The sequence below is a fragment of the Ambystoma mexicanum genome, chromosome 11, assembly GCF_040938575.1.
Source record: "Ambystoma mexicanum isolate Mex_15411 chromosome 11, UKY_AmexF1_1, whole genome shotgun sequence".
NCBI lineage: Eukaryota > Metazoa > Chordata > Amphibia > Caudata > Ambystomatidae > Ambystoma > Ambystoma mexicanum.
Window position 1 is genome coordinate 914,472,140 of NC_090934.1, and position 21,085 is coordinate 914,493,224.

A 21,085-nucleotide genomic window follows, 5' to 3' on the forward strand; every position below is an offset into this window, starting at 1 on the left:
CTCTGGTATAAACCATAGTAATCTAGGTCCAAAGTAGCTGATGTGAAACAGCAGATCACCTCTGAATCTGTCCGCTGGGTGTGGAAACAGATGACCTTGATGCCAGCATTTAAGGGCAGCAATAAGGAAACAGATGGGCGCCGGTCACTTACCGCACGTGGCAACGGGGCAGTATTCATCACTGGGAATGGAGAGTTGTGGCTTGAAACCTATTGCACAATTCAGTGAGACAATTTGGCAGGGTGGTATGCTACATCCTAAAAAGGAAAGAAGAGAGTATGTGAATAAGGTATTAACAGGGAGGACATCATTTTATTGTATTGTATTTATTTAGATTTATATAGCGCTTTAAGCCAAAGCGCTTTACATGAGGAACAAGCAATTACAACAAGCAATACATAACATTGAATCAAACCAGAAAACAGCACAGGGAACAATTTATATTATTCGTGAGGTTAAGTGCATATGCATATGGAGGGGGACTGAAGTGAGAGGAGGGTTAGAAGGTGAAGGAGGAGGAAGATTCAATGGAGAAGGAGGAAGCGGAAATAAGCTAGGGGGTGAATGGAAGAGGTAGGATTTTAGAGAGGTGCGAAATGAGTGGTAGGTGGTAGAAGAGTGGATTGGGAGGGGAAGGCGGTTCCAATGGAAAGGAGCAAGAAGTTGGAAGGAGCGGAAGTGGGAAGGGGCACAGGGTGGAGGAGGAGGAGAAAGAAGGAAGAGATCTGCAGAACGGAGAGAACAAGGAGGGGTGTAGAAAGGGAGGGGCATGACAATAGAGGGCTTTGAAGACTAGACAGAGGAAATTAAATTTAAGCTGGGAGTGAGAAGGGAGCCATCCTGAGTCGTGAGGTGAGAGAAGGCAGAGGGAGCGGATAGCGGAGTGGTAGATGGGTTTGAGGGGCGAGAGGTGGGAGGATGGGAGTCCAAAGAAGAGAGTGGAGCAGTAGAAGAGCCTGGAGAAGATGAGGGAGGAGATTAGGAGTTTAGTAGCATGGAAGGTTATGAGAGGACACATTTTACGGATATTGTAGAGGTGGAAGCAGCAAGATCTGGCAGTGAGAGAAATGTGGTGAGAAAGAGAGAGGTGGGGGTCGATGTGGAGACCAAGGTTACGGGCATGAGGGGAGAAGGGGAGTTGGGAGGGAGGGAAGGAAATGAAGGGAGGAGGAGAGGGAGGAGGAAGAGTACTGGCAGGGAAGAAGAGGAGCTCAGTTTTATCTGATTTGAGAGAAAGGAAGTTTGAGGACATCCAGGATTTAATGGCGGAGAGGCAAGAAGAGAGCTTAAGGTGGATGTCAGGTGGGAAGGATGATGTCAGGTGTCAAGGAGGAGAAGGAAAGGAAGAGCTGGGTATCATCGGCATAGAAATGGTGTGATACACCAAAGGAGGATATAAAGGGAGCTCGGAAGGAAGTATAGAGTGAGAAGAGAAATACTGGAAGCGTTCTGACTATCTGGTATCACATAGTACCAGGTATGACACTCCTATTCAATCGAATTTTACTAGTGTAGTAGTGCAGGTGAAATTCGATTGAGTAGGCGTGGTTCTGGATTCCCTGCGGCATCATCTCTTTTTCAATCTGGGAGGCAAAATGTGCTTACCTTTCCCAATCTTCTCCAAGCTCCCTCTATGGATGCACTCCCATAGATAAATATATAAATAGATAAATATATCTCTGCCTCTCACTAGGGTCTCTATTGCTGCCCATTCAATGTAAACTTAGGTTCTAGGAGATGATGCATGTCTTTTCCTTCCCTCTGCAGCTTTTAACATTGCATTACTTTCCATTCCAGCTCTGCCACTTACATTGCAAAATCTCAGAAATGCGTTTTTTAGGGAAATTGAAATGCTGGAGACTTACAATGACGAATTTCCTCATTTCTCTATCTGTCCCCTTCCCAGTAGCATGGAATGCAGTGAAATCCCACCTTCGCCCCATACTCACAGACGCATTCACCCAATGGATGCCAAATGACTGAAGTTTAATGCAGTCAAGGCCAACATTTTTCTCTGTGGATGCATTTGTTGAATGGAGTCCAGACGTGCGGCTTCCAGCCTAGGAGTAAGTCTCCAACTTCTGTCCTAGGCATGGCATGTAGGATTGTTCTCTTTTGGGGTTCTCTGTTGCCTCCCAACAATCAAGGAAAGGGCTTGTGCTACCGGAGAAACGCGGGCAGTACCGAGACTGCATTATTCATCATTTGTGCAAAGAAGTTGCCAACTAGGTTAGTATCTAAAGTTTTCCCCCAGAATTTTTGCTACGTACCAATCAGCTAAAATACCCTTTTGCCTCGTTTGAAATATGGCCAGCACACCATCAAGAGGGTGGCCGTAATTTGAATATTCCTGTGGAAATCCATAGGAGTTGTAAAGCATGCCATACTGATAAGGATATAACAAGCAAGGAGGTTTCCATTGCCACTGGTAAGCTAAAGTTAACAACATACCGTATAGCTAAAGACAGCCTTTGCAAACACATCCTCTCACAAACAGATGTCATAGGTTGGCCAAACCCCAGGATAGCAGGAAGGCAAAGGCCTGAATTGAGGTTTTTAATATAGATTTGATTAGGTCAGGTTGTAACTCTGGGGTGGCATTGTGGGAACTGCCCATAGCCTTTGTGGTTGGGTTATTGATAGAACTGATGTGATCAGAAGCCCCGATATATGTGAAATGACAGGAGAGATCGGGGAAGGAGTAATAGAAAGGGTAGTTACGGATAGTAAATTGCCAACTGTGTGGCTAAATTGGGGTAACCTAAGGGGAAAACAAACAAAAGGACATTAACATTCAGAAGACATGTACAGCCTGATTCATGTTAATAGCAGAAATTGAATATTACAAAACTAAGCTGAAATATCCTAAAGGGAACTCAGAGAAATGATAGCTGAATAAGAAGAACTTCAAAGTGGTGTTCAGAAATCAATATCAGTCCTGAGTCCAAATTGAATGTACCAATAAGGGTATCCTTAGTCAAATACCTGAGCTGTGAAGAGGGAAAATGGGACGATCCCTTCCCCTGATTGTCATCCAAACCATGGCTTATGACGTCACGACCCAAGCACCCACCGCAAGAGGAATTTGACCCGCTCACTGCGGCTCCAGATGTCAAGATCCACCATGGCCACGCCCCACGCACCTAGGGAAAACTGTGCAGCAATCAAACCACGTGCTGGGACCTCGGGTGCAGCTGACACCGACCATATGGATAAACTCAATTAGACGTCACCCACAAATACTGCCATCGTTAGAGATGCCATGACGACATAGCCGGCGGACAAGAATACATGTGCCACCAAGCACACTGGTCATACACACAACAATCCACACGAAGAACATACTCAGTGCTATGACGTAGAGGACCACTCACACTCACACATGCATTTTTGTTATTTTTCACATAGGCCAACTACAGCACCGCAGAAACGCAAGACGCCAGATGAGCATGTGTACATGCTTGCAGACGCTTCCTCACCACTAAAACCACAAAGATGTAACCCTGTATATGGACTAATGCATACGAATCCCGTCACCCCTCGCAATCCCCATATTATGGACTATGTACCGCCAGCCATAAACCAGAGTCCCCAGGCCGGAGCAGCTCAGATAAAGCTGCAAGTCTTGATCATGCAGAACGAACCCTGACAAGTGCCCCACAGCCAAGGCCGCAATGTTGCAAACTACAGGCCGCGCTCTCTGTGCCAAGGTTACAGCTGCCACTGCTAAACGCTCCTCAGAGCCGAAATACAAATCAAATGCTCATAATTCTGCTTCAGCCACGGTCTCACAACACGTGACCAGGCCAACCTGATACGATGCCAAGCCCCAAGGACCAGAGAAGCTCTGGGGTCTCACGTCTGGGACACAGACTGCAACAATGAAGTGACAAATTGGACACCGACAGCGATGGGAATAGCACACACCAGCTAATAGTCAGACCTGTCCATTGTCCACCACTGACACATAGTCATACTTTGTTGCCATCATCAGGTACACCCCGAGCTGGGAACAGCGATGGTCCGAGGCTTGGGGGCTCGCGGGTGGACAGAATACGAGGGGCTCACCATTGACGCCACTATAGTTCAGCCAATCACTAATTGTCCCCTTGCAACAATTCTCTTGTAGCAATTATTAGGGACGGCCCAAGCGTACCACCTGACCCTTTCTCCATCACTAACATTTTCCTCTATACTGCCTATACTGACCCTACCACTCGGGGAGCCAACCCGAGATGGCGTTAGGTTTTGGGGCTAGTTTTCCCAGGTGACGCACGTAGTCGTGTCATACAGCTAGAAAAAGGGCCTGCAAGCCCAAAACGAATGAGATGTCTCCTGGATGCCTGTGATCTGAGAGCTTATCCCTATCTGTTTTGTGCAATAAACAGCAGTACCTCTTTGCTCTTGTGTGTGCCTCATACTCCTTTGGGACGCGGGAGGAGTTGGGGCCTCCCCAACCCGGAGGTCTGTGGACGGCCCTGCCGACCCCCAGGAAATTACCCCGATAGCTGCATTGCCTTTTAGCTCACTAATGTTGCCACAAGACCCTCAGCAATTTCAGAATCCCTGTAGAGAAGACTTTTGAACTTAAGTGGCTAGTATTCTGGTTTCTGAGGCTGATATTGTTTCGAGCATATGGTTAGAATTTCTGACAGCTTGCATGCCCCATGGGCACCAAATCTACCCAAGGCACAGAGCTAAAATGTATTAGCCAAGAAATGGCTCAAATATGAATATAATGCCCTGTAAGGTAGAGGAGGCTAATGAAGAACCTCACAGAGATTGGTGATGCTGTATTAGAAGCCACGACTTGGTTTACTTTACTTTTAGGAAAATTAGGCTGTAGAATTATGGATTCTTATTTTAACTTGATATGATATGATATGATATGGCATTTGTAACGCGCCTATACACAGGTGTTTCAAGGCGCGACGAGGCAGGGAGGGGAGGAACAAGGGGAGACAGACAACGATCCTACTAGGCCAGGTGTCATTCAGATCGCGCAAGTGCAGGGGTGGGGGAGGGGGAAAAGTGCAAGGGGAAGGGGAGGGGGGGAAGTGCAGTACAAGGTAAGTGGCGTAAAGTAATAAATAAATAGGGCCAGCTGGTGGCAAGTGCAAGGTAAGTGCAGAACAAGTGCTGGAAAGGGGGGGGCTGTAGGGGTACAGAGACAGTCCCGCAGTGCAGAGGGGTTCCAGGGCATCAGTGCAAGTGGAGAGTGGCTTGGCCCAGGACCGAGGCCGTTAAGAGTGGTCCAGTTGCAGAATCAGTGCAGTTTCAGTGAAGAATATTAGCTGTTCAGCAGGGGAGAGGGAGAGAGAAAGCAGAAGCAAAGAGGAAGGTTTTGAGGTGCTTCCGGAACCGGAGATGGTTCTCCTCAAGTTTCAGGGAGGCAGGAAGGCTGTTCCAGAGGGAGGCCCCTGCCGCGGAGAGAGATCTACCCCCAGCTCGTTGCTTCAAGAAGCGTCTGACCCTGAGGGAGTTGGAGACGGATGAGCCAAGGGCTCGGGAAGGAAGATATTTGGGAAGAGAGAGTTGAAGGTATTTAGGACCCAGGCCCCAGAAGGCCTTGTGGACAATGCAGAGGGTTTTGAACTTTATCCTCGCAGCCACTGGGAGCCAGTGTAGAGATTTCAGTCCTGGAGAGATACGGTCCCTGGGCTTGAGGCCAAGGACAAGTCTCGCAGTTCTGTTCTGGATGAGTTGCGGAGAGTGGAGGCAGGCAGATTAAGATAGAGGCTGTTACAGTAATCCAGCTTCGAGAGAACCAGGGCTCGGGAGACAGTGAGCGTTTGAGAAAATGATGGTCTTTAGGGGTAGATGTGTTCCCCCAAGTGGAGGTCTGAAAATGTGGCTGTATAGAGAGTTACATGCTAAGATAGTAATTGTGGATATTGGATCACAGAGATGATTATTGTGTCCCAAAAGGAAAATGTAATTGAAAAGTGGGAATGTAAATATTTCATGAAAGGTGGATTTATTAAAGTAGTGGCGGGGGACTTGATTTGAGGTTGGAGCCACATAAAATTGTAATAGTGTTATGGATTACGAAGGTTTTGCTTAGGGCATCCCAGAACATATGGCAGAGCCACTATTAAGGCTAGTAGATTGTCATTTAAAACAACACAGATGTGGCCCAATGCTGGCTAAACAGCCTGGAAGGGCAGGGTGTAAGTGTGAGGTAATTGACCAGCCACTCCAAAATATATAAATGGGGAGAGGCAGATTAATATCAATTATGTCTAAATTAATTTATTGCATTAGTCCTGTAGTAAGGAATTTGGCGTCATTGCATATGTTGATATGGAAGTTACTGTAGGGGGTTGTTTAATTCCGGGAAGGGAAGTACACCATCAATTAGATGTACTACTAGGAGGCAATTCTAATTGGAAACTTTAGATTTGGGTCAAATAACTCTGCAGAAAACTCCTCCTAGTCATTAAATCGGTCTTATGTGAGCATTCTGTAGCTCATAAGGTTATATGGGGTCTGTACGACAGAATTCTTATCTTAATTGAGCCAGAGCTTGCAAAAATGCACGGAAAGGTGAAAGACAGGAAATAAAAAAGATTCATGGTTTGATGTTGAATGTAAGTCAGCTAAATGGGTGCTTTTGGGCACATTGAAGAGCTCAGAATGGGCTGCTAGTTATGGAGTCCTGGACGCAGTGACGATGTTTAGAGAATTAATAGAGAATAAGAAGAATATTTATGGTTTGGGGAAATGGGAATCTTTTAAGAAGCTGTTAATAACAAAAACAATAGTGACATTTGCAATATTGTAACTTGGTCTCTACGACAGAGAATTGTCTACCTAAAGGCAGAATTAAAGAGTCAGAATGAGTTAATCACTTCCGGAGTACTGTGAAGACCGGACAATGTGGCTCAAGGAGTTAAGTTGCATAGAAGCTGATGAGGGACCTAATATATTCAATTTCTCATTTGGAGAGTTATTATGAGCTATGAACCAACATAAATCTAATAAGATCACCAGTCTTGATAGAATTCTGGTTGACATTTATATAAAGGAAATGTTTGGGTTCCAAATTTGTATTACCGTTTAAAACAATTTGTAGTCTACACCAGGTACCTCCAACTTTTAATACAGTGGAAATAATTCTGATCTACAAAAAAGGAGGTTGAGAACGTATTATCAGATATGCCTATTCGATGGAGTAGGCAATATGTCTAGGTTTTAAATGTACTAGCAGGGATCCAAAAAGTGATTAGCATGGTTGTACGGGGTTTAGATTGTATTTTTAATGCAGTAATATAGTACTGTAAACAAAGAGTCCTTTAACGTAGTGTTCATATCCTTGAAAACAGCCTTTGAGGAGGTCCCAAGAGTGCAACTATGTTCAACATTAGTGACTTAACAAGGTCCCAAGTCATTTTTTAAGAGCTATGATTTAATATATAGCAATACAACCGCTTCAGTAAAAAGGGGCCAGCAGAGGAAGCAGAACTGGCCCTTTCCTGGTCCAGAAACGATATGGCAGGAGTGTGTACTGCCTCTGACTGCATTCTATTTATATATCAGTGAATTTGCCAAGCAGATTAAATACCTATCAGAATTCACCCCCTCATTGGGCTTTATATTTTGCAGACAATGTTGTTCGAATGTCCACAGGTGGCTTGAAAAATCAGTTACAGAAACTTAGCAAGTTCTGCAATCAAAAAGGTCTAGAAATAGTGTATGCTAAAACAAACTATGTGGTATACCTACCAGGTTGAAAGAAATGTGTAAAACTAGCTCTATTCATTATTGTATAAAACAATAAAAACTAGGAATTAGCTTCTCAATTCGCTGATATTGGGGTAAACCATTTGAGAAAAGCTAATTAAATTTGACCCAATGTAGTATGGCGGTTCTTAGATTTGCTAAGAACTATGGCAAAAGAGGTGTAATCTGACTCTATACGTATGTAAAATTAAAACAGTACTGGCCTCATCTGTGGTGCTAAAATATGGATCATCGTTTGTGTCCCTAAACTTAGAGTTGCTGTAAAAAAAAAGAAAACTCCTAAAAACTGTCCTACCTTGTCTTTGCCAAGAGTGCCCCGACTGTACCAACTCATCTAGAATTGGGTGTTATTGTAATGAGCATTGAAACTGTAATTGCTTTGAACGCTCTCCTAGACTGGATTTATTTTAGCACAATTCCGCATCTGGTCATGTACATGGAAGCTCTAGGAGAACTATTATCTCATTATGATTGTAGACTTCTCCCCGGGCCTGATGAAGACCCTAGAGCTGCATAGTTTTTGAGAGAACACTGAAATAATAAACTAATCAGGACAGCTGATAAAGAAGGCATGCAGCATGAAGAAAAACAAGTGGTGTTAATGCACTGAGAGACAATCAGCTCGCTCATATTGATCAAAGAAGAGATCATATATTAAACTACGATTGGGTATCCTCTTGCTGGCTTTGAAGTACTGTACTGTGAAAGGGCTGAGGAAACGCCCCACCATGTTATATTTAGCTGTCATATATATAATGATTTCAGGTGACTAATCTGCAAGCATTCTCTTACTTATTATAATATTATATATCTCAATTATGCGCAAAATGCGTGTATATTGAACATTTCCCTGCATGTGATTTTTGCTGTGGCAGATTTCCCATACAAAGCATTGCGTCATTGAAAAGGCGTTTTAGCTAATAATGTGCATGTACAATATTTACTATGCATTGCACGGCTTTCAATTCATTGTGCAAATGCATATGAACTGTTTTTATATTGCATGTATATTTAAATGTTCTTGCAAGAAAATTGTCGAATAAAGCACGTCTACATGATGATAACGAATCCAACACATTCATGTCATCTATGGTGTGCCAAAGCCAGATCAACAGTGAGTTTGTGAGTTGAATGGGGACGACTTTAGAGTGAGTGTCTAGTTATATTTTAATTGTGAAATCTTCCCAACCATTGTTATACTTTCTTGTTTATTTCGAGATGGAAATGAAATGTTTTCTTAATTGCTGCAAGGAGAAAACGCTTCTGTCTTTATGGTGTCAAGTAGTTTGTGAGACAACAAACAATTTTAAAAAGAAATAAAATAAGCAAGAGCAGTGACGGAGGCTCATCGACAAGCCTGCATCTTCCTGTTTTACAATTATATTGCTTGGGAAATCGGCTTGGGGCTTGCTCTAGGCACAGCTCTACCTGGTCTTTTTCATCTGACAATGCTCTGAAAAGAAGTCCTGGAATGGTGCCTTCACTTGAAACTACTGCAAGCTGCAAGGGCTGCTCATTTTATGACATCCACATGATGGCATTGTTCACCTGCCATGGTATGGTCACTTGAAAGACCAATAACGATAAAAGTGTGCAGGTAAGAATTAGAGAATTAGATTTCACAGGTAGATGAATACTCTGAAGAGAAACTTTTTTTTGGCCCTGCGTCTTGTTTATCTGTGCTACCTATCCTTATATGTTTTTTTTTTGTTGCCATGAACATGTATTCGAATTTCCTAGAAGATACATCTTCTTACATGCTGAAGGTGATGTCTGACCACCAAGCCTTGACACTAACACTGTCTGCAGTAGCTGATGAGCTTACTCAAGCATCCTCATGTCCTGCTCGCCTGTTATTTCCAAACGAAAACTCTGTCTTACTAAGAGCTTGCGAGTTGGTATGGACCTTATGCCAGCGATTTTGACAAGTCCTTAAGTGGTTTCCTCATGGGCAGAAGAAACCTCTTAATCACAGACATTGAGAAGCCAACAGGGCATGAACCAAAGGAGGCCCTCAGACATAGAGTGTTGGCTTGGCTATGACTGAAGACTGGGTCAGGGGTTATTATAACTTCTGACTTCAAGATCTTGCGTACGGTTGAAATAGACAACCCCTGCTCCCAGAACAATAGAGACTGTGTTATTGTGGGGTGTGGTGACAGTAAACGCCCACATTTTCTTAGCATTCTTAAAGATCTTCCCAAACGCTTGTCCAATTTTAGATTGTTTCTTTATCTGGTCTAGGACCTATATTAAATCAGAAAAGTTAGCTACAAATGTATTTTGCATGCTTCATTTATTTATTGTGCCTTTGTATGGGTTGTATACATCAACAAGTGTTTCCAGGCGCCATAAAACATGGGGGGTGGGTGGGTGGGTTACATGGGAAGAAATAACAGTAGGGATTTTGCTAGGCCGAGTGACATTTGGATTGTGCAAGTGCAAACAGGAAGAGCAAGGAGAGGGGAAGAGCTGGAAGTGCAAGAGGCAGAGGGCATAGGGGCTGGGCAAGTACTAAGGGACCCAGAAAGGCATGTGCTCAGGCAAGGAGATAGGGTCAACTAGTGCAAGGGAGGGAGGTGGACCAAACTCAGTAGGCTAGTCAGGGAAGGGTGCCTGAGGGCAACTGCTGGTAATGGGTAAGTGGGAGACTGGTCAAAGGAGGACCTCCCCCAGTAAGGCACATAAAGGATATGGACCACTAGACATAGAGGCAGGTGCAACTAGCAGGGGAAGTTGAAGGAGGAGGAGAAAAGGAAGGGCTTGAGAAGCTTCTGGAAGTTAGCGAGATCCATCTCAAGATGGAGAGGCTCAGGAAGGCCATTCCGGAGGGAGGCTCCTGTCGAAGAAAGTGATCTACCCAGCACAAGTTCACTGTAAAGACTGATTTTTTTATCCTATTAGTGTTATCTGATTTTTTGGCTCTTGTTTTGTTCTGTGTTTTGTTATGTGTCATGTTTTACATTTTCATTGTTGTTTGTCAGCGCCCGGAGGCCTCTTGGCAAGGTAAGCGCTATACAAACAATAACATAAATAAAAAGTCATCAGGTGCAAGACCAGCAATAGCATTTATCACAAAAGAGAAGATAGTAGGATCTCTCATGCATGTCCCCACCCCTCATCAAGAAAGGGTCATGAAAAATCAATAGATGAATGCCGTGGCTGAAACCGATCAGGTTTCCTATCAAAATCTTTTAAAAGCTGTGACTATATACTAAGAATAGTAAGAAATGCATTCAAGTGATATTAGCACCCTGGCAGGGGGAGCCAGCCAATCAGATGGATAGGAACGCGGGCTTGAACCGCCGGTGCAAACCTGCATTCCATGCTGCCTGTCGGCTGGCTCCCCCAGCCGCCATCTTCCCCCCACCCTCCATCCCATTATTTTCTTTTTTCCCCCACCCTCCTAGTTACCTTATTTTGGCAGCGGCAGGTGCCGCCACCACCTCCGCTCCTTCCCCTTGCCTCCTGCAGGCCGCCATGGAAAGGGAAGAGGGGCTCCGTATGGAGCCCCTCTTCCCTTTCCATGGTGGCCATCTTGGAAAAGGATTTCCTTCGTACAACGGGATGTCAGGGGCGTCCCGTTGTACAAATGAAAATCCTTCTTTTTTTAGCACCCCGGGTTACCGCTTTGGTAACCCGGGGCGCTAATAGCCTTAATCCTGTGTTCCAATGGCTGGAACGGGGGATAACGGCCCAGAGCCCTCTTTATCTGCCTTCCCTTATTAACTTTTTTCCCCTACCCCACTACTTACCTTATTTCAGTGGTGGGGGCCGTCACCTCCGCTCCTTCCCCTTGCCTCCCACAGGCAGCCATGGGAAATGAAGAGGGGCTCTTTTTGGAGCCCCACCTTCCCTTTCCATGGTGGCTATCTTGGAAAAGGATTTTCCTTCGTACAACGGGACACTGCACGTGTCCTGTTGTACAAAGGAAAAAAAAAATTCTTAGCCCCCTGGGTTACCGCTTTAGCAACCTGGGGTGCTAATAGCCTTTATCCCCCATTCCAATGGCTGGAACAGGGGATAACGGCCGTAGCCCGTGTTATCTGCTCTCGCTTTGCTCGGGCCGATAACTTGAGCTGCCGGGCTGTTATACCCCGTTCCGGTCATTGGAACAGTGGATCAAAGCCATAAAGAACACTCTGATTTAATATGTCCATCAGGAAACGAAATAGAGTTGAATGAATGTGAGCGAGTGAATGTTGAATGATCATAGAAAAATGAGAGGTTAGACATGTGGTGTGTTTTTACTAAGTGTTTAACTGGTAATGTGACCGTTCTGAGGGCAATTGAAATACTGTTGATTATATTTATGTTTTGGTATAATTAAATATAGATGCTAATGTACAATGTATTTATATTTATGTATTTACACAGGGAGGAACAATGCTCTTTTGTTCACACAATAAATACAACAGATAAGAAATCAGTTTAATGGGACACAGAGAGCTACTCACAATGGGGTGAGTTTGAGTGATATTCTGACCAGGTTGTGGAGGGGAGTAAATGAAACAGTCACCGTCGACAATGCATGTGTGGACATGCATAGATTCAGGACAGCCATCTTTAGCCATTTTTAAGTGCCGGTAGGCTGTGCTATCAGCTGTGTTAGGGATGTGAACATGATGGATGAAGTGCCAAAGTGGAGACAGAGAAAGTGAGGGACAGATGCAGGGTAGAGGTGAGGGAACCATTTTAGCTAGAAGGCAGATGTGAGGTAGGTTAAGAGGGTAGCTTGGAGGCGAGGAGGTAGGCTTTTAGTTTGGTTTTGAACAAATCGATGTGGACTGTTTCACACATGTCCAGGGAAAGACAATTCCATGCAAGTGGAGCATGAAGAGCAGGAAGCGAGAAAGAGTGGAAGTGAGAGAAAGCACAGAGAGGGTGAGGTACCACAAGGATAGTTGAGTGGAGATTACAAGAAGGCTTGTAGTGTTGGGGAGAGGAGGCTAGCTATGGTGGTACCTTACCATGGATAGATTTGTGAACCAGGAGAAGACATTTAAATATGGCCCGCTTTGCATCATCAGCCACCCAGCCTGGTGACGGTATGAGGAAGTAGGTGTGAAGTGAGGGAGTATAAAGAGGATCCTGGGGGTGATGTGAATAACCTTGTCGAGTGGACAGAAAGCATAGTTGGGGAGACAAAAGAGGATGCTGGCAGAGTAGTCCCATATAGAGAAGACAAGAGTGGCTAAAAGATGCTTTGTGGTGTTGTAACGAAGGAGGTGCCTGATTTTCCTAATATTTAGGAGGCTGAGGCAAGCTGCCATTGCAGTTTTGGATATAACAGTAAAGAAGGTGTGAGAAGGATCATAGATGACGCTAAGGTTTCTAGCTGAAAAGGAGTATTGGAGAGTATAAGGTAGGAACTGGATAGTAAGGAGCAGGGGAAGAGATGAGAGTATTTAGCAGGGAAATATAGCTCCTCTGTTTTGGTAGAGTTTAACATCAGAAAGTGCAAAGCCATCCAATATTTAATGGCAGAGAGGCAGTTTTAAATGTTGATAGAGGTCAGGGGAGAGTTCACAAAAAGAGAAGAAGATTTGGGTGTCGCCTGTGAAGAGTTGCTATGAGAACCCAAAGGAGGAGATTAGTGCTCCAAGGGCAGATGTGTTGAGTGTAAAGAGGAGGAGCACCATGTCGAACAACAACAGTTAAAGGAATAAGTTAAGAGGTGTTTTGCTCCAGGATACAGAAAATTGGCAGGGTGCAAGGTATGATTCAGTCCATGCAAGGGCTAGATCATGAATCCCAAGAAAGATATCATTAAGGAAATCAGAGGAATTGACATTGTTGAAGGCAGCGTAAAAGTCAAGGAGAATTAGGATAGAGTATAGGCTGGAGAGCTTAGCAGAGTCGGTGGAGTTGCAGACATTTGTGAAAGCAGTTTCCGTCGAGTTACAAGATCAGAAATTTGCTTGTAGGGGGTCTTGAAGGATGTGGATGTCAAACAAATGTGTAAAACAGTTGAACACTTTAGAGTAGTGTGGAAGGAGAGAGACAGGGTGAAAGTGCGCCGGTAGGTTTCAGTCAACCTCTTGCTCTTTTAGAAGAGGGATGACCATGGTCGTTTTCAAAATAGAAGGAAAGCAGGTGGTAGTCAAAGGGCTGATTGAAGAGTTCAGTGAGGTGAGAGGCCACTAAGTGGGCAATAGGGTTGCTTAGCTGAGGATCAAGAAGTTCTGATGGAGCATAAGAGGGATTAGCCTTCACCGGTAGAGGCAGAGGATGACGGTAGAGTAGGCGTAATGTAGAATTTAAAAGAGAATTTAAGAGAAAAAAACAATTTGCAATGTTAATTCGTAAAAACATAATAAAAGGAACGGGCTCAAACTATACTCTTGTTACTGTGATTGTGAAACAAACCTCATGGATGACAAAATGCACTCTTTGAAAGGTCATGTGTAAACTTTTGATTAAAATTACTCCTCCCTTAGGGAGCGATGCTTTGACATGTGCATTATGGTCACTTTGCAGCTCCCTTTTATGAAAATCCTTTATTGTCTTAGGGAGTTCTGCCCATCATTGCTATGTGCCAATCATCTTAAAAGCGCATTTAAATTTGAAGGACAAAATTCAGATTCTTACCAGATGGTCCTGTGGAAGTGCTGTCAGATGTGGAGGTCGTACTCTCTGGCAGTGCTGTTGAAGAATGAGTGGAGGCAGGAGTACTTTCCAGAGGAGCAGTAGGGCTTGGAGAGCCTGGTGTAGTGGTAGTCACTAGAGATGTTGAGGTGTAAACTGTAGTACCGCCTTCACAAGGCTCGTAGCTCGGGCATTGGAATCGCACTCTGTAGTCAAAGCATATTAGGCCAGTGTTCTGTAGGCTATTGTTACACGTCAAACCACTGGCCAGCTCACATGACACCACTTGCGGAGGGGCGTTAGAAACGGCTAGGTTTACTGACTCACATTCAATGTCAGTTGGAGCATCGCACACCGCCAATCCGGATGATTCAATGTTCGCAATTGTCTCAAAATCCCCACCTCCAGAATTTGGTGTATCTACATTGTACCAATCGGACCAGGTCGGGACATTTTTTACATCTTTGCAGTCAACAGTAGAAGGCGCTGTATAATGTGGAGAAATAAAACACACCATTTTCAAAACAAATCAACTAAATAGCATGTAGAAACATCAAAAGTTGCACTGCATGTTTTATTTGTGCATCCCTCCGTGCCCCAAGCATGCACCTACTGAATTACTAGAGTGTGATCAATTATGCTGAGTTCCCAACTATTATACCAGGCCAGCTTACCCAGGTGCATGTTCGAACTAGCTGCTGAGCATCTAGCAAGGAAGAAGTCTCGGGAGGATAGCTCAGCGGCAATGTGCTCGCCTTGGAAGCAAGACGAAATTGAGCAACACAGGTTCGATCCCCAGGTCCGTGCTTAGAAACCTCTGAGTATTAAGCGCGTTATAAATAACCTATCATATCACATAACATATCATAATGGTCTTTGTTGTCTAATAGAAAACCATTACTGAAACGTATCCCTATCAAGGTCAATGACATGGGGCTGAAGGTCAGTCGGTATTAAAACTGATACTGAAATGGTATTTAAATATCTAGAAGGAAGGTATGCAATCACCAAATGTGCCATAATTGCTGAGGGCACTGGATCCAGTGGGTTGTAATTTCCCCGTTTCACCTGAATAAGCCCATCAATATCATGTGACATATTTCGGTCCAAATCAGTGGCATCAACGATCGGCCTTTGCAAAGTGAGGAAAGCATTGGGTGACAAATCCAAAATGAGGAGTTTTATCTGCCGGCTTCACCGAGGCTTTAAGCTGTGACCTGCGGAAAGGGGTGTCATGGAAAAGGCACACAATTCAGCAGTAACTCACCATCGCAAGGCGCGTAGGTGCAGCATAAGAACCGGATTTCATAGTCCAGGCACTGACTGCCTGACTGCTCCTCATTCTTGCATGTAAGTCCTGTGTTTGTATCACATGTGACAACTTGACTCAAACTTCCTAGTGCTGCATTTGGATATTCCTTTGCTCTGCATTCAACATCACTTGGTGCATAACAAACGTCAATTCCAGATTGTCTTAGTTTCTGAAATGTTTCGTAGTCCCCAGACGCGCCCGCAGGGTTGGAGACGTTAAGCCATGGCGACCATAGGCATTTTTCAAGTAAATGCTCACATTGTGGAGTGGATGTCACTGAATGTTAAAAAGAGAAAGCACAATTAGATTTCAATAGAAACATACAATCTATCTCTACTGGCGCCATCAAACGATTTGTAACTTTTTTACATCTCCCCTTACGCTAGAAAGATTTTGAAACACTGACATATCGTATTTATTTCTTTTGTTCAGAAAACACTTACGATTGCTGACAGTCTCTCATGGTGTTTCGCTCAAGGGGGGAACAGAAAGACACGTGGGCATAGAAGCAAATCCAAGGGTGGCCATTTGACGTATATTTAATTCGCCCACCTCCTGAATAAGCTGATAAAGTGATGACTATAGAAAAAGGACCAGAATCCCCTAGCCTTGACCGGTCAGAGCCAGCAAAGACTGGACAGCAAAGAATAAGTGGAAACATCTGTCTTTGAAAAAGTATTGAGTGCAGACTGAAAGCTTGCAGTGTCTCCCGGTAACAGGCCGTACAGCGCGCACAGAGCCTGAGGCATCTGCAGAACTTTAGCAAATCTCTTACCATCTTGCACAGGGGTGCAGGAAGAACAATACACAACCAAGATTTCTGGGTCTCGAGAGAAATGCCCCTAGAGCCAGTCACCTGGCACAGCGAGGAAGCACCTTGCAAGGGAGATCTGTGTGAACCCTGCTGTTGTATGTTGAAATCCTCACAGGACCATTTCTGCCTCACACGCCACCGCCGGCCTGCATAAACTGAGAACTATTACATTTGATGATAAAGCATTTCATATTGTACCATTGTTAATTCAGAAAAATGGCAAAATCCGACTATTGCATGCATTCCATGGTAAAGGAGGTGAGAAGATGGACATCGCAGACGCATCCTTTGCATGTTATTCCCATGTCCAATCTACCTTTCTCTATACTCACTGGGTGCTGTTCCCTGAGATAATGGGAGCACAGCCGCCAGGTGCCAATAGCAATAGTGCCCTCTTCCAAGGGATTCATCAACAGGTAATATGACACAAGGACCAGAGTTAATGCCATCACTTCACTTTGCCCTGTAACTTGTGCCACGAGATATCCCAGGCTGGTGAATCCTGTGCTAAAGGGTGTAATTGCTTAAATATCTCGGGAGGATACCTCAGGGGCAAAGTGCTCGCCTTGGAAGCAAGACAACACGGAGCACCACAGGTTCGATCCCCTTGTCCACGCTTAGAGAATTCTGGGTGTTAAGTGCATTATAAATAACCTAGCATGTCATGTCAAATTGTCAGTTATTAGATTGATAACAATCAGGGGGAACATGTCATGAACAACGTGATTCTGTTATTATGATTAGAAAGATTTTACATTTCATTTGTCAGATAACAATGAGGTCCTATGAGGCCAACCTCAGGCCTCTCATGATGATATGTGCTGAATCGTCACTTATGTTCTACCCTCAGTCATATCCTGCGTACTGCACGCATGTTTCAGTATTGCTAAGGGATTGCAGGTCTGAAGAGAATGGCGAACTTTCCCTGCACCTACAATATCTGCAGTATTCCAGGCAATTCTAAGATTTTAGGTATATTTTTGCAAACCATTTTACATTCTTTATTAACATAAAATATCTAATTTGATCAGCAATTTGGTTATTTTGTTGGGGGTGGTGGTGGCAGAAATCACAATGTTTGTTCCCACATTTTCGAAATATAAAAATGTCAAAGTCAAACAATGACAGAAATTTCAACATGTGTTTCTGAGAGTAATTTGTGAATTTTCATTTAGCAACTAGTGTTAAGAAATGTTCAAAACAGCCAGGTTTCAAAATCATTTGTGGGAATGATTTTAAAATCTGCCACTTCTACAAGCAGGCAGATATTGCAGCTCAGGTATACACAAGACATAAGAGCCAGCATGCTTCCTACTAAGGAAAATGGAGCGTGATGTGACGTCAAATACCTTAGTTAGTAAGATAGCCTATTGGGTTAAGTGCTTGCTGCTGAGTTATGTGATCCGCAGATTGTAGGTTTGACTCCTAGTAAGGCCAACTCCGGGGCAGATTCTGAGGTGCATGCAAATGTAGGAAAGTGTTCTTCCATGAAGGAGGAACGCTTCCCTTACAAACACCATATTCTGATAATGAAAGAATGTTGTTCATGGGCCTGAAGTCTGGCTTTTGCATGCGCCTGAGTTATGGCTTGACAGCAGCGCTAACAACCATCAGGAATGCAAGACAGCCACATGGAGGAGATTCTCCTCCAAGAAGCACTGGTTTAGCATGTCAAAAAAGGAGTTCAAATATGGCACCTGTGAAGTGTCGTTAAAATCTACTGCACGCTTTTTCCCTTTAAAAACTTAGCATATTTTAGACTGCAGCACCCATTTTCAAGATTAATTAAAGTATAAAAACACTTTCTTGAATTAGAAAAAGTGGCAGATTTTAAGAAATGCTCACAATGCCACTGAATCACATGTTTTCGCCACAACAAGAGATGCTAGCAGCTTTTGCCACTCGAAAGCACGACATCTCCCCTCCAATACGCCCACCCACTCCAGAATGGTGCTGCTAGAAACTGGAGGAGAGAATGTTGTATTCCCACACTCTTTTTATCTTGAGCTCAGAATAGGCCCCGCAGCCTTCCATCTTTCTGAGTTTGATAAATGAGTACATTGGTTGTGTGATAATAAGTTTATGTAATGTTCTATGTACAGCACTTTGGTAAAAGTGGTATACAAGTAACAGATTATGAATCTTGCCTACCATGTGGGTTAACATTCATAAAATGGAGTCTGTAGCCCAAAAATAATGGCTTATTTTCTAGGGCTTTTTGCTCTAGAATTGGGGGGTGAATTAAGCTTCTGCTTCTAGAGAATAAGAAATGCAGGAACACAAGTATTCATAGAAGCACATACACAATAAATACATTCACCTCTAATAATTATCAGTTTAAATAATTGCTCACTCCCAAACTGAAAGCGGGACACTTTCTGTCCCTCCTTAGCTTTTGTTTGATCATAGCTGTCTTTGTTATTGTCATATGTGTCTGTGGGTCTTGAATTATCCAATGAGTACATCGTATATTGCAATGTGGCGAGGTAAACAATGCAAACCTTTGGCAGCTACAAAATCATGAGTTAACATTATTGTCTTCTTTGCCTACAGCATGGATACTCTTTGTACTTTGCTTTGGGGAGTATATGCAATAGCCCAATTGGCTGCCCTACCTAGTCACAACTCCCAGATTGCAGATACTTGCATGCAAATACATTGCTTTGGTTTTTACATATTTGAACCAGGGTTTTAGGTCTGAATGACAAACTACCGTCACTATAGATGCCGACCACTACAGCACGGCCCTTGTGAAACACATGATCTTAATGTATTATGTAGCACACCCAGTTAGGTTGGAAATTGAATTTTGTTACATTGGCAGGCATTCATGCCTATCATGGACTCATGCAAAACTAGCATTTTTGCGCCTCTATATTCTCTTTTTGCTGCTCCCAAGCATTGAACGCATTGCAGGGGGTTGGATGCCCCCGACTTCTCTGGAGGCTCGGAATGTGGTCATTTCGAAAAAAAAGTCAAGATCACTGGTTAAAAAAAAGGTGGTTATGCAAGCAGGGGCAGCAGGTTTGTAACCAGGGTAAGACGTTATTACATCGGCAGGCTTTTTTCCACTGCTTTTTTGTCAAAGATTTTCGGCCGAAAAACTCATAAAATATAAGGGGTGGGCACCAGGCAACTTGCGGGTTCAGCCAGATGTAATATATTGGTTTAATATCAGACTAATCATACAATATAATAAAAGTCCAGATGGAAGTTTGTCCGATGCAGTCATGTGCAGAAGAGACTGCCTGCTTTGAGTTTTGTCACAGCTAGAGGGAGCTGTTGTCTTAGGAAATCTATTAAGCCAGCTGTACCTCTGTCACTCCCCATGCCCTGTGCTCCATGTACACAGGCTTTCACACTAGTTGGAATTAAAAGACGTGACCCAATGGGAAATTGCCTTCAAATCAGCAAAGAGATTGGAACATCTTCTAAAGGGTGTGCTTGCTATGTAAATGTCAACTATTTCCAATTTGGTGGCAACAGAATTAACAGCCTTCTCTGACCTGTGGTCTAAAGTTCATCTTTCAATGCGACATGTTTCTTTCTCAGGTAATAGCGTCACTTTAACAGTGTTATCAGACTTGCCTAAATGCAATATTGCACACATGGAAATGCAGTCAAAGATTTGGGCTGACTCTAAATTTACCAGGCCTCTTTAAAACCTAATCTCGTGGTTGAGAATGCACGAATCTCCATTCGCAGTCCTTTAGCAAGTGTCCGTTATAGCCTGCAATAAAGTTTTTTCTTGTGGCCATTTACTGCAGCGGAGGGTCGGCCAACTTAACACTGTGGGCCTGATTTACAAATATGTTTTAACATGGGAAAGATCCATTAACACATTGTTGTAAATCAGACCCTTCTTTGTCGGAGGACACACCCTTGGTTGTGTGCTAAGCAATGTAGCGCTAAGAAAAGCAATGTAGTGCCAAAGACTTCAGCCCTTGATGAAATATTTTTTATAATGTAAAATAATTAGAAGTAAAAAAGATGACTAAGTGGTGAACAGAGAACCACTGTAAAAGCTCATCTCTTAACAACTAGAACACAAAAACACATGCACATTGTTAAATATAAGAAACAATTTATGAATACATCAACTAGCTTATATTTTGGGAGTCAACATCATTATTTGTCAGCATGATGGATCAACCCATTCTGCAGGGATTTTTAGTTTTGGCTGTTAGGTGGCAGAGCCACCTCTAAACCAAAACTATTGCACTAGAGTAGAGATAGGGAGAACTGCCACATGAGGAGGTACACACAGCTTATAGGTGTTGTTTGTTTATTAACCCAACTATTGACTGCCCATGGCCATGCTAATCCCTATGGCCATCCCCACCCAGTTCTTGCTCCTCGCGCCCAAAACACCATCTCATGGGAACTGGTTGAGCTTGTTTTAATTAAGCCTTACCATCAAACATTGCACTCAAAGTGCCTACCAGTGTTTTTTTCAAAGCAGTCTTCTGAGAGTTAATGACTTAATTGGTGCGCTACACGTGCTACTGGTGTAATAAAAATACCTAAACCAGGTCTGGCATCAGCCACTCAATTAATAAGCACTATGCATTCCCTTCATTGAAGTCCTGATAAAAACAAGCATTGCCAAGATTTGGCCTTAGATGCCC

The 21,085-nt window shown here is 43.6% G+C and overlaps 1 protein-coding gene across 10 annotated transcripts in view; it reads right to left on the reverse strand.

The window, feature by feature from the left end:
• The window catches only part of LOC138503909 (mucin-5B-like), a 193,076-nt gene that overhangs the window by 30,727 nt on the left and 141,264 nt on the right, over nucleotides 1-21,085 (reverse strand). For all 10 annotated transcript variants that reach the window (XM_069624005.1, XM_069624006.1, XM_069624004.1 and 7 more), the window contains 3 exons: nucleotides 15,599-15,919; nucleotides 14,335-14,817; nucleotides 153-257 (listed from right to left, as the gene is read on the reverse strand). In XM_069624005.1, the coding sequence (XP_069480106.1) occupies nucleotides 153-257; nucleotides 14,335-14,817; nucleotides 15,599-15,919 (909 nt within the window). The remainder of the gene's footprint in view (nucleotides 1-152; nucleotides 258-14,334; nucleotides 14,818-15,598; nucleotides 15,920-21,085) is intronic.